Below are 13,964 nucleotides of genomic sequence, written 5' to 3'. Positions count from 1 at the left end.
GTATTAAAAGTACATTTGAAGTCGGAAGTTTGCATACACCTTAGCCAAATACATTTAAACTCAGTTTCCCAAATCCTGACATTTAATCCTAGTAAAAATTCCCTGTCTTAGGTCAGTTAGGATCGCCACTTTATTTTAAGAATGTGAAATGTCAGAATAGTAGTAGAGAGAATGATTTATTTCAGCTTTTATTTCTTTCATCACATTCCCAGTGGGTCAGAAGTTCACATACACTCAATTAGTATTTGGTAGCATTGCCTTTGAATTGTTTAACTTGGGTCAAACGTTTGAGGTGGCCTTCCACAAGCTTCCCACAATAAGTTGGGTGAAATTTGGCCCATTCCTCCTGACAGAGCTGGTGTAACTGAGTCAGGTTTGTAGGCCTCCTTGCTCACACACGCTTTTTCAGTTCTGCCCACAAATTTTCTATAGGATTGAGGTCAGGGCTTTGTGATGGCCACTCCAATACCTTGACTTTGTTGTCCTTAAGCCATTTTGCTACAACTTTGGAAGTATGCTTGGGGTCATTGTCCATTTGGAAGACCCATTTGCGACCAAGCTTTAACTTCCTGAGATGTTGCTTCAATATATCCACATAAATTTCCTACCTCATGATGCCATCTATTTTGTGAAGTGCACCAGTCCCTCCTGCAGCAAAGCACCCCCACAACATGATGCTGCCACCCCCGTGCTTCACGGTTGGGATGGTGTTCTTCGGCTTGCAAGCCTCCCCCTTTTCCTCCAAACATAACAATGGTCATTATGGCCAAACAGTTCTATTTGTGTTTCATCAGACCTGAGGACTTTTCTCCAAAAAATACAATGTGCAGTTGCAAACTGTAGTCTGGCTTTTTTTAATGGCAGTTTTGGAGCAGTGGCTTCTTCCTTGCTGAGCGGCCTTTCAGGTTATGTCGATATAGGACTCATTTTACTGTGGATATAGAAACTTTTGTACCTGATTCTTCCAGCATCTTCACAAGGTCCTTTGCTGTTGTTCTGGGATTGATTTGCACTTTTCGCACCAAAGTACGTTCATCTCTAGGAGACAGCGATATGACGGCTGCACGGTCCTATGGTGTTTATACTTGCGTACAATTGTTTGCACAGATGAACATGGTACCTTCAGGTGTTTGGAAATTGCTCCCAAGGATGAACCAGACTTGTGGAGGTCTACAATTTTCTTTCTCAGGTCTTTGCTGATTTATTTTGATTTTCCCATGATGTCAAGCAAAGAGGCACTGAGTTTGAAGGTAAGCTTTGAAATACATCGAGGTACACCTCCAATTGACTCAAATGATGTCAATTACCCTATCAGAAGCTTCTAAAGCCATGACAATTTTCTACTAAGTAGTCCTAACCGACTTGCCAAAACGATAGTTTGTTAACAAGACATGTGTGGAGTGGTTGAAAAACGAGTTAACGGCTAACCTAAGTGTATGTAAACTTCCGACTTCAACTGTATACACTCCAATTTAGGCACTCCACCTTCTCTCCAAACCTTACATCTTTTATGGTTCGACAGGAAGATGAAGTAATAGGGTAATAAACCATAATTTCTCCCTTAAGGGGATCTGACCTGACCTCAACCCCTGATTTGCCTAATCCACAGATGTCCATCACTCCTTAGATATGATACTTATGAGTATAACAATGTTCCAAGTTTAACACAGAATCTAACAAAAGTAAAAGATTAAAGATGACACTATGTGCAGGTTTAAAATAATTAATCTATTTTGATTAGGCCTAGTTTGTAGGGAGACGATCAAATGACAGGATTGCAAGCGAAGCACAACGGTCTCACAAATCTAATTTTCTTGCCTGACATACTAACTATTGAATTCTCCAATGTTAGCTGATTAGTTAGAACGCTAGGACAGTTTCCAAATGAATTGCACCGGTAGAAACAGGACAAAACAAGCAACTTGTTAGCTGGCTATGTAAACAAATATCCCCGCAACTCAATATCATATGACCTCCACTGCGCGGGCATCTACCCTAAGTAACATGACAGCTAAACTGTCAAATAATAGGAAAACAAGGCAATGTATAGCCTATGAATATCTGTGCCTAGTAAACATGACAAATCATGACCTAAGCCCAAAAGAAAAACACAAATTACTTGAATCTCCATTTCTGTGGCTAGTTAGCTGGTTGTCTGTATGGCTAGCTCGTGAAAGTGACAGGTGAGGTTGACGCGTCGCAACCGCAGCCAAAATTTAAAACCACACACACAACTTTTCGTGCCTGACAGACTAGCTAGCAAGCAGATAGGGCCGTTTCCATATTAAATACATCGTTAGAAACAAGATAAAACAACCAACTAGTTAGCGGACTATATACACAGCTAAACAGTGCAATCATTCGACCTCCTGCTCCACCGCTAATGTGTTCGCCTGTACCAACCAAGTGATCATGACAGGATTTGCTCATCTGAGAGCTATTCCACAAGTTTCACAGCATCAAAACACCAAACATATATCTGCTGTTTACTTATTTCACTCACCTCGACATCATCGCTTTAAAAGTGCAAGGACATGTTCGAATCCGTATTACCAGATACTACCTCTTCCATAGTGAAAAGTCGTGGCCGTGACGGCGCCGTTATTTTTAGTAATTAAGTGATTTAAAAAATAAATTAAAAAGTAAAATTTCCGGTTGATGACGAGAGACATGCAAATATGAAAACAAGTTGCTAGAAAGATAATTTTGTGATAGACAGATTATTGGAAGGAAAACAATGACGATAGCAATCGCTATAGTAATATAAAGAAAGGCCATTGATGGCGGTAGGGGTTCTAAAGGGTTAATACAAATATGTTTGAATTAGCTTGAGTTCAATACTGCCCTACCAAGCAAAAAGGCAACAACTATTCATAGGGTGGAACTGAGAAAAAGGTTTTCAAAGTTTTTAAAAAATTGTCCAGCCAAATGAATTCTAGGGAGATCACTGGAGATTTTTTTTATTTCACCTTTATTTAACCAGGTAGGCTAGTTGAGAACAAGTTCTCATTTACAACTGCGACCTGGCCAAGGTAAAGCAAAGCAGTGTGACACAAAACAGAGTTACACATGGAATAAACAAACATACAGTCAATAACACAGTAGAGAAAACGTCTATATACAGTGTGTGCAAATGAGGTAGTGATCTGCTGTCTTACAATGGGTTAATGTTTTATTCATGTTGACCCTGACCTCCGACATGACCTTTGACCCTTAAAACGACAGTTACTGCCTTCTTCCTTGACATGATATGTTATAAATTGCAGGGTAATACCAAAGCAAAGCCATTTTCATTTGTTAGTTTAATATACTTCTCGTGTATGCTATTAATAACAGTGTAATTACTGGCAGTGTAACAGAGTTGAAACTGCATCCTTTATGTGTGTCTTCCACTAAGATACCACTGGCATTTACATGGAGACGTAGGTTCTGTGTCAGTCCCATTACATACTGTGTTAAATAACTAGCCCATGTCTTGTTATAAGAATACATGTGAAAAGCTGCACAGCAATTGTTTGAAGTACATAAAATGATGACCTATCTTGTAATATATAATGATGTATTAGGACATGGGGTAATACTAATTATAAGAATTGAACATGATATTGCAAATTCAATTACTTGTATAGATTGTGTTTTAAAAGACACTTACATAGACAATTTTGAATAAATAACAGCTTTAAGAATGAATTTTAAACATACAGCATTTACATGTGCATATTCATAAGAGGACACAAATGACATTTAGCTACAATTGATTAAATGCTGAATAGTTAAGTAACATTTACATTTTTAAGTAAAACTTCTTCAGTGCTCTTCCATATCACTCCTCATCCTCAGCAATGCTGTTCACAGCCAAGGCATTCCAGAACTGCCTTTGATTTGCAGGCATCAAAGGACACATCTTGGTGATGATGTCCATCTTTTTGGACTCATATAGCCCTATTGCATGAACGGACATTGACAGGAATAAAACCTAGTGGCACCTTTGGTCCGTATAGATACAATAATCATCTAGGCCACAGGAATTGGTGAAAGTCATTTTGGCAAAACAGTATTTTCCCACATTCATGTAATGATGGCAGCGAAACAGACACGTTGAGCACACATGTGGCATGCCAAAGCTTGTTGTACTAATTACATACGCCACCAACAAAGGTGATGGACTCAATTTTGGATTTTAACTTTCCTGACCGGAACAGTCCTTCAATACTGGAATATAAAAGAAAACCAGAAACCCTGGACAAACCCTGGACATGTGAGTAGACATATTATTAATGAGGTAGCAATGCTGTGTGTGTGCTCAACCAGAAAACGAGAATGCGTGGCTTTTGACAATTCAGTAGCGCTATGGGGTGCACGTCCAACTGACTGTCAGCAATAACCTCAACCAAACATTTTCTGTAGTTGCGGATCAGACCTGCACAACGGTCAGGAGGAATTTTGGACCATTCCTCTTTACAAAACTGTTTCAGCTCCACAATATTCTTTGGATGTCTGGTGTGAACTGCTCGAGGTCATGCCACAGCATCTCAATCGGGTTGAGGTCAGGACTGACTGGGCCACTCCAGAAGGCGTATTTTCTTCAGTTGAAGGCAATCTGTTGTTGATTTACTTGTGTTTTCAGTCGTTGTCCTGTTGCCTCATCCAACTTCTGTTGAGCTTCAATTGGAGGACAGATAGCCTTACATTCTCCTGCAAAAGGTCTTGATAAACTTGGGAATTCATTTTCCATCGATGATAGCAAGCGGTCCAGGCCCTGAAGCAGCCCCAAACCATGATGCTCCCTCCACTATACTTTAAGTTGGGATGAGGTTGATGTTGGTGTGCTGTGCCTTTTTATCTCCACACATAGTGTTGTGTGCTCCTTCCAAACAACTCAACTGTAGTTTCATCTGACCATAGAATATTTTGCCAGTAACGCTGTGGAACTTCCAGGTGCTCTTTTGCAAACTTCAGATGTGCAGCAATGGTTTTTTTGGAAAGCGGTGGCTTCTTCCATGGTGTCCTCCCATGAACACCATTCTTGTTTAGTGTTTTACGTATCGTGGACTCGTCAGAGATACTAGCAAGTTCCAGAGATTTCTGTAAGTCTTTAGCTGACACTCTAGGATTCTTCTTAACCTCATTGAGCATTCTGCACTGTGCTCTTGCAGTCATCTTTGCACAACGGCCACTCCTAGGGAAAGTAGCAACAGTGTCTATAAAATGGAGAAAGTTTAGCAATTTGTCTTACCGTGGACTGATGAACATCAAGGCTTTTAGAGATACTTTTGTAATCCTTTCCAGTTTTATGCAAGTCAACAATTCTTAATCTTAGGTCTTCTGGGCTCTTTTGTTCAAGGCATGGTTCACGTCGGGCAATGCTTCTCGCGAATAGCAAACTCAAATTTTGTGAGTGTTTTTTTTTTTTTTTTTTTTTTTTTAAATAGGGCAAGGCAGCTCTAACCAACATCTCCATTCTCATCTCATTGATTGGACTCCAGGTTAGCTGACATCTGACTCCAATTAGCTTTTGGAGAAGTCATTCGCCTAGAGGTTCACATACTTTTCCCAACCTACACTGTGAATGTTTAAAATTATGTATTCAATACAGACAAGAAAAATACAATAATTTGTGTGCTATTAGTTTAAGCACAATGTGTTCCTATTTTTGTGACTTAGATGAGATCAAATTTCATGACCAATTTATGCAAAAATCCAGGTAATTCCACATACTTTTCTTGCCACTGTTCAGTACCAGTCAAAAAACTGTTGACACTTATTCATTCCATGGGTTTTCTTTATTTTTTTTAACTATTTTCTACATTGTAGAATAACCAAAACTATGAAGTAACATATGGAATAATGTAGTAACCAAAATATTGTTCAACAAATCTAAATATATTTTATATTTGAGATTATTTAAAAGTAGCTTTGATGACAGCTTTGCACACTCTTGGCATTATCTCAACCAGCTTCATGAGATAGTCACCTGGAATGCATTTCAATTAACAGGTGTCCCTGGTTAAAAGTGAATTTGTGGAATTTATTTTCTTGTTAATGAGTTTGAGCCAATCAGTTGTGTTGTGACAAGGTAGGGGTGGTATACAGAAGATAGCCCTATTTGGTAAAAGACCAAGTCCATATTATGGCAAGAAAAGCTCAAATAAGCAGGGTAACGACAGTCCATTTAAGACATGAAGGTCAGTCAATACGGAACATTTCAAGATCTTTGAAAGTTTCTTCAAGTGCAGTCGTAAAAACCATTAAGCGCTATGATGAAACTTGCTCTCATAAGGACTGCCACAGGATAGGAAGACCCAGAGTTCTCTGCTGCAGAGGATAAGTTCATTAGAGTTACCAGCCTTAGAAATCTATAATTAACTGCACATCAGACTGCAGTCCAAATAAATGCTTCACAGAGTTCAAGTAACAGACACATCTCAACATCAACTGTTCAGAGGCGACTGCGTGAATCAGGCCTTTATGGTCGAATTGCTGCAAGGAAACCACTACTAAAGGACACCAATAATAAGAAGAGACTTGCTTGTTTCTTGGCCCAAGCAATGGATATTAGACCAGTGGAAAACTGTCCTTTGGTCTGATGAGTCCAAATTTGAGATTTTTGGTTCAAACCACGTGTCTTTGTGAGATGCAGAGTAGGTGAACGGATGTCCTCCGCATGTGTGGTTCCCACCGTGAAGCATGGAGGAGGCGGTTTGATGGTGCTTTGCTGGTGACATATTTAGAATTCAAGGCACACTTAACCAGCATGGCTACAACAGCATTCTGCAGCAATAAGCCATCCCATTTTGTTTGCGCTTAGTGGGACTATAATTAGTTTTCAACACACCTCCAGGCTATGTAAGGGCTATTTGACCAAGAAGGAGAGTGATGGAGTGCTGCATCAGATGACCTGGCCTCCACAAATCACCCAACCTCAATCCAATTGAGATGGTTTGGGATGAGTTGGTTTGGGATGAGTTGGACCGCAGAGTGAAGGAAAAGCAGCCAAGTGCTCAGCATATGTGGGGAATCCTTCAAGACTGTTGGAAAAACATTGCAGGTGAAGCTGGTTGAGAGAATGCCAAGAGTGTGCAAAGCTGTCATCAAGGTAAAGGGTGACTACTTTGAAGATTCTGAAATATATTTTGATTTGTTTAACACTTTTTTGGTTACTACATGATTCCATGTGTGTAATTTCATAGTTTATGTCTTCACTACTATTCTACAATGTAGAAAATAGTACAAATAAAGAAAACCCTTAAATGAGTAGGTGTCCAAACGTTTGACTGGTACTGTACTTCCATTCATTTTGATACCGGGGAACTTCAGACGAGTCTTGTGAGGCTTGTGGGCGTCCTAGAGCAAAACACCACAGTGTTCGAGAGTCTCATCTTTCAACAGAGTGGTCATAATAGGCCAAACCGTTCAAACGTTTTCATGAGAAGACCGATTTTTGAGATGTCTCAAGGTCTGACAAGCACTCCTCTAGCTTTGCCACCTTTCACTGCAGATGCAGAAGGGCGATATCGGCGGATGAGGTGGATTGAGATGCAGCCCATGCAAAAAAATCTCTATCTTAGACTGATGGGGATTTTTTTATTATGTTAATTCAATTTCTGCGGGGACGTGACCATTGTTGGCTAAGGGTTAACCTCTCTAGGCTAGGGGGCGGTATTTTCACGTCCAGATGAAAAGCGTGCCCAAAGTAAACTGCCTGCTACTCAGGCCCAGAAGCTAGGATATGCATATTATTAGCAGATTTGGATAGAAAACACTCTGAAGTTTCTAAAACTGTTTGTATGATGTCTGTGAGTATAACAGAACTTATTTGGCAGGCGAATCCCCGAGGACAAACCAACCAGGAAAAAACATTTTGAGGTCACTCTTTTCAATGGGTTTTCAATGGGAATCTAGATTGCTTGGAGTTCCTATCGCTTCCACTGGATGTCAACAATCTTTAGAAATTGGTTGATGTTTTTCCTTTGAGAAATGAAGAAGTAAGGCAGTTCAGAACGAGGATCGAGTGAAGTGTACTGTTGGGGTTGAGGCGCATGACCAGAAAGCTCGCTCTACTTTGTTTTTATCCGCTATTGAACGCAGTTTATCCCGTCTTAAATTGTATTGATTATTTACGTTCAAAAATACCTAAAGCTGTTTGAAATGTTTGGACAAAGATTACAGGTAACTTATTAGATATTTTGTAGTCCTGTTGCACGAGTTGGAAGCGGTGTTTTTCTGGATCAAACGCGCCAAATAAATTGACATTTGAGATATAACGACGGAATTAATCGAACAAAAGGACCATTTGTGATGTTTATGGGACATATTGGAGTGCCAACAAAAGAAGATCTTCAAAGGTAAGGCATGAATTATATCGTTATTTCTGAGTTTTGTGTCACGCCTGGCGGGATGAAATATGATTGTCTGTGTTTGTTTGATGGGATGCTATCCTCAGATAATAGTATGGTTTGCTTTCGCCGTAAAGCCTTTTTGAAATCTGACACAGCGGCTGGATTAACAAGATGTTTATCTTTAATCCTATGTATAACACTTGTATCTTTAATCAATGTTTATGATGAGTATTTCTGTAATTTGATTTGTCTCTGTAATTTCACCGGATGTTATTTGAGACAATGCATTACTGAACATAACGCGGCAATTTAAACTGGGGGTTTTGGACATAAACAGGGACTTTATTGAACAAAACAAAAATTAATTGTGTAACATGGAGTCCAGGGAGTGCCAACAGATGAAGATCAAAGGTTAGTGATTAATTTAATCGCTATTTCTGACTTTTGTGAGCCCTCTCCTTGGCTGGAAAATGTCTGTATGTTTTTTGTGGCTAGGCGCCGTCCTAACATAATCGCATGGTGTGCTTTCACCGTAAAGCCTTTTTGAAATCGGACACTGTGGTTGGATTAACAAGAAGTTTATCTTTAAACTGATGTATAATACTTGTATGTTTGAGGAATTTTAATTATGATATTTCTGTTGTTTGAATTTGGCACCCTGCAATTTCACTGGCTGTTGTCGAGGTGGGACGCTTGCATCCCACAAATCTCAGAGAGGTTAAAGGGAACTTCATGTAATATAACATGGTTATAAAATGCAATAGGGGTGCACAATTTATATTTACAATATCAAAAGGGACGCAAAAATGGCACTCTACTCGTGCAGCCACAGAAATGGTAGCCATCGAGACCATTCATTAATTGTAGTGCTATCAGTCCTAAGTAAAATGCCATTGAATAGTGTGTATTTCTATATCTGATTTTCAACTGAAGCTGTTCCACATCTTATGTCCTGGATGGACGTAAAGTCAAGTTGTTTCTACCTGACATGGCGAGGTAGTTGATGTCGTGACCAGCAGCCTTGGCATAGGCTCCACTCTGGCCGTAGCCAGTGAGGCGTGCGTAGATCAGACGAGGGTTCTCCTTCAGTAGCTCCTCTGGACCCAGACCCAGCTTCTCCATAACTCCTACACAGAAACACACAGTTAAAAGAGAGGAACGGACTTTACATACCTTAAAATTAGGAATAAAAGTACAGAGGCCTAACAAAGTGTACCATTAGCCAGGCACAGCTTATTCAAAACCAAACACTTAAACAACATCCACAGAAACAGAAGACAATGCACCACAAAGCAAATAAAGTCTGAAGCCCCTTGCAAACCACTAAAGTCTGAGTCATGTAGTCGAGGTTGGTCCAGGGACACTGTCTGGCACGGTCTATTTCTTTCTATAGACCCTGCACTCATATGACCATCAGACACACCAACCACAGTGCAAACCCTGGGAAAAATGTCCTTTCAATATAGCCACCAGCTGAATAGAGGGAATGTAAGCACAGCTCACGTTCAACAGAAATACTACCAAAAATTATTTACAGAAACTTTTTACAAATGAATCACCAAACTATATTTTGAAAGAGGAAGCAAAGTACTTTAAGCATATGTTGTTTTCATTTCAGTCTCCTCCATCTCCACTAACTGAATATTTGTTCTGTTAAGTGTAAAATTAACAGCTGTACAGAAAGACTCATGTGAAGGACAAATTACAGAGGAACTTCTTGACGCAATTAAAGCCTTTAAATCCGGGAAAACTCCAGGGCTGGATGGCATACCAGTTGAGGTATATCAAACCTTTTTGATGTACTCAGAGGTCCTTTATTAGGATGTTTTAGCCACTCCTATAAAAATGGTAGACTATAACTAAGCAATTTTTTTTTTTTTTATAGGAGCAAAAAAGATTCAATTTTATTTGGCAAGGCAAGCTTGACAAAATTACAATTATACTGAACAAAAATATAAAAACGCAACAAGTGTTGGTCCCATGTTTCATGAGTTCAAATAAAAGATCGGCAAAATTTTCAATATGCACTAAAATCTTATTTCTCTCAAATTATGTGCACAAATTTGTTTACATCCATGTTAGTGAGCATTTCTCCTTTGCCAAGATAATCCATCCATCTGACAGGTGTGGAATATCAAGAAGCTGATTAAACAGCATGATCATTACACAGGTGCACCTTGTGCTGGGGACAATAGAAGGCCACTCTAAAAATGTACAGTTGTCTCACACAACACAATGCCACATATGTCTCAAGTTGAGGGAGCGTGTAATTGGCATGCTGACTGCATTAACGTCCAGAAGAGCAGTTGCCAGAAAATTTTACGTTTATTTTCCACTACCAACGTTGTTTTAGAGAATTTCGCAGTACGTTCAAGCGGCCTCAGAACCACAGACCATGTGTAACCACGCCAGCCCAGGCACTCCACATTCAGCTTCTTCACCTGCGGGATCATCTAAGACCAGCCATCTGGAATGCTGATGAAACCGTCTCAGGCAAGCTCATCTGCGTACTTGTCATCCTCACCTGGGTCTTGACCTAACTGCAGTTTGGCGTCGTAAACGACTTCAGTGGGCAAATGCTGAACTTCGATGGCTACTGGAGAAGTGTGCTCTTCACGGATTAATCCCAGCTTCAACTGTACTGGGCAGATGACAGACAGCGTGTATGGCATCGTGTCAGTGAGCGGTCAACGTTGTGAACAGAATGCCCCATGGTGGTGGTGGGGTTATGGTATGGGCAGGCATAAGCTATGGACAACGAACACAATTGCATTTTATCAATGGCAATTTGAATGCACAGATACTGTGCCGAGATCCTGAGGCCCAATGTCATGCCATTCACCTGCCGCCATCACTTCAGGTTTCAGCATTATAATGCACGTCCCATGTCACAAGAATCTGTACACAATTCTTGGAAACTGAAAACGTCCCAGTTCTTCCATGGCCTGTATATGTTTTCTGCATTTAACCTGAGCAAAGAGCTTAGCCTTTTTTACACCAAAGGAGGAGAGAAACTCACATTGTAACCCAGCACAGCAGTAGAACAGTTGAGAGCAATTGATTTCACTCTGTTTTTAATTGCCGTGTTGAGTAATGGCTGCTTCGACCCATTTAATAGGGAAAACAGTGGACTACATTTGTTTTTGGACAACTATGATTCAATAAAAAAAATGGAGGCTTCTTCATGAAAATAAAGAGCTAAGAGTGTTCCCTTGATTAGCAAGGAGGAGTCTCCTTCTATGAATTGATGGTGCAATTTCTGATACTATACATTGGAATGTATCCCAAGTGCACAAGATGTCCCTCCGAATCCAGTATGAAATTGTTCCATTTTGATTTCTGAGCTGAAAATAAAATGCACTGGTCTACGCATTGCTGTCTATGGATAAACCAATGATGCGTCAAAGGCTTATAGTTCCATCACACGTTTCCCTTTGACGTGTGTTCTAAGCAGAATACATGTGGGAACAATCAAACTGTGTATGAGAATCTCTTCCTTATTTACGACTTGGCCAACACCAGCTGGTGCATACAAATGCATTTTCTTACACTGTATAGTACATCCACTCCCAATCAGGCCGTGGTGGACATGTAATGATGCTCTCTTCATTTAGTAAATGGTTGATACAGTACACGCATGCTCACATGTGCACACATTATGGATGCAGGAGTTACTGCTGGACCTTCAAAAGTAAGTTTGAATTACAAACCTTTAACCCTTACTCATCTCTTATCACCTGTCAATAATTGACCATGTTTCTATCGAATAAAGTGGCATTCAATAACCACATATATCTAGTCTTTAAGGGGGCATTTTTACAATTCGGTAACTGAAGTATTCAAAGATATCCAAATGTGAACATATCTGACCTTTGCGGAAGGGCTCAAGGAGGACATCTGATTGAATGCAGAGTCTTTTCAGCACAGCTACTCCCTCTGGGCTCTTCAGGTTGATCGCCACCGAGCGCTTGCCTCGAGCCTGCGTGTCCATTGCCATTGCAACCTTGGTCCGGTCCACTCGGATCACCTTGGCGCCAAAGTCAGCCAGAATCATGCCGCAAAAGGGCGCTGGGGCCAGGCCCGCAAGCTCGATGACACGCACACCAGCAAGCGCCATGAATGGAACCACTGTTGAAAAATGGGTGTTCTGATGTATTTTATGTGATGTAATGAACATGTTATTCAGTGTGACCGTGTGCAGTTAGCCTATCATAACAATTAAATCATATGAACACCTTTATTAACTATATATGAATTACATTGTGTTACATGCTACTGTGCAGTCAATATAGCTTGATAAAATGTTTTGTACAATATAAATCTATTCAATGACTGCCGCGGGCAACTTACAATGAATATGGGTCATAGTTCATTTGGCAGGGTTGCTTCCATCACTATCTAGGCTACGTTCAATTTTGGCATGCTATGTAGATAAATAGCGAATACGCAGTACATGTGCCAATGTCTAAAGTATTCAATTATAGTGTTTGGGCATAACTCTATTTCATAGAAACTCAGAAACACCTACCTTTGCTGGACAACAACAAAACTCAACAAAATATTTCTGACTACGGGTACTTCCTGATGACGTCCAACTCCTGGTGGTGCATGGGAATTGACGTCTTTAAAGAATCACTAAGCGTGGAGAACTCGTATTAGACAGTCATTGGTGGAGAATAGAAGGACCCTGGGTTTATAGTACTAACGGATGCCATAGTCTGATTAATCAAGCTGTAATACACAATTAATTGGTATACAACATGAAACGAATGCTTGCAAAATCGTGTAAATGTTCCTTACAAGCCAGAACGTTGAATACAATTACATTTTAACTTACTTTAACGGTATGATGTGCGGTTTGTCCTTCAGCTGACATTTGGGACAAAATATCCACAAGAATGTATTGTTCATCCAAAGCGGAAGAGGCGAAGCGAGAGGTTATACTCCGCCAAAAATCTGTCCAAGAAAATACGTTTTTATATGGAGGTCAATGAGTGTCGAATTTGGTCAACAACATGTTTTATTGCTCATTTGCTATGTGGGGCTTATTTAATCGAATAGACGTTTTGTAATAATTAGGTTATTACAAATCTATAAGTGGACGAAATTGGCATTTCGGCAACTTTGGAAGAAAAAAAAAACTTTATATTAGAGTTGTTCCTGTTGTCATAGAGATAGATAGAGGACTCATCGTGGATACATTTTAGCACCGGCATTGCCATTGAGGCAGGGCTGACAACTTTTCAAGAAAGCTTGGAGTGAGAGTTGCTCTATGAATTTCATTTCCCCCTGGCACAACCCCTAGACAGGGGATCTGGGGGTCTTCCCCAGTAAAATGTTACTGTTTTAAAGCTAATTTCCTGCCATTCTATGTATTTTGGCATGGCTTAGGCCTATTACCAGGGTGGAAAATAAAACAAATAAAAAACACAGGTCAGGCATATTCAGCATGCTTTGAACAATAAATCAACACTCAAAATGTGAAAACTTTATTACTTTGGGGGATGAAATTTTAAGTATGCTAATATTTTTTTACTTATTTTTTAGGTGGTTTGACACTTTTTTCAGACAGTAATTACATGAGATGGGGAGACAGACAAATGGAAGAAACAGTGGGAAGGTTGG

General features: G+C 40.0%; 1 protein-coding gene across 2 annotated transcripts in view; it reads right to left on the bottom strand.

Annotated features, from left to right (window-relative positions):
* amacr (alpha-methylacyl-CoA racemase) overlaps nt 1-12,976 on the bottom strand; it is a 61,004-nt gene extending 48,028 nt beyond the window's left edge. The window contains exons 1-3 of one of the 2 annotated variants that reach the window (XM_055874839.1): nt 12,868-12,976; nt 12,210-12,467; nt 9,323-9,466 (exon numbers count right to left, since the gene is read on the bottom strand). In XM_055874839.1, the coding sequence (XP_055730814.1) occupies nt 9,323-9,466; nt 12,210-12,456 (391 nt within the window). In that variant the 5' untranslated portion in view covers nt 12,457-12,467; nt 12,868-12,976. Of the gene's footprint in view, nt 1-9,322; nt 9,467-12,209; nt 12,487-12,867 lie in introns of both variants that reach the window. The other variant, XM_055874840.1, reaches the window with a different exon arrangement.
* Nucleotides 12,977-13,964: the final 988 nt, after the last annotated feature.

This window comes from Salvelinus fontinalis, chromosome 21 (assembly GCF_029448725.1).
Source record: "Salvelinus fontinalis isolate EN_2023a chromosome 21, ASM2944872v1, whole genome shotgun sequence".
In the NCBI taxonomy this organism is placed as follows: domain Eukaryota; kingdom Metazoa; phylum Chordata; class Actinopteri; order Salmoniformes; family Salmonidae; genus Salvelinus; species Salvelinus fontinalis.
The sequence above is the reverse complement of the archived record's forward strand: the minus strand, read 5'-3'. Positions and strand labels throughout refer to the sequence as shown.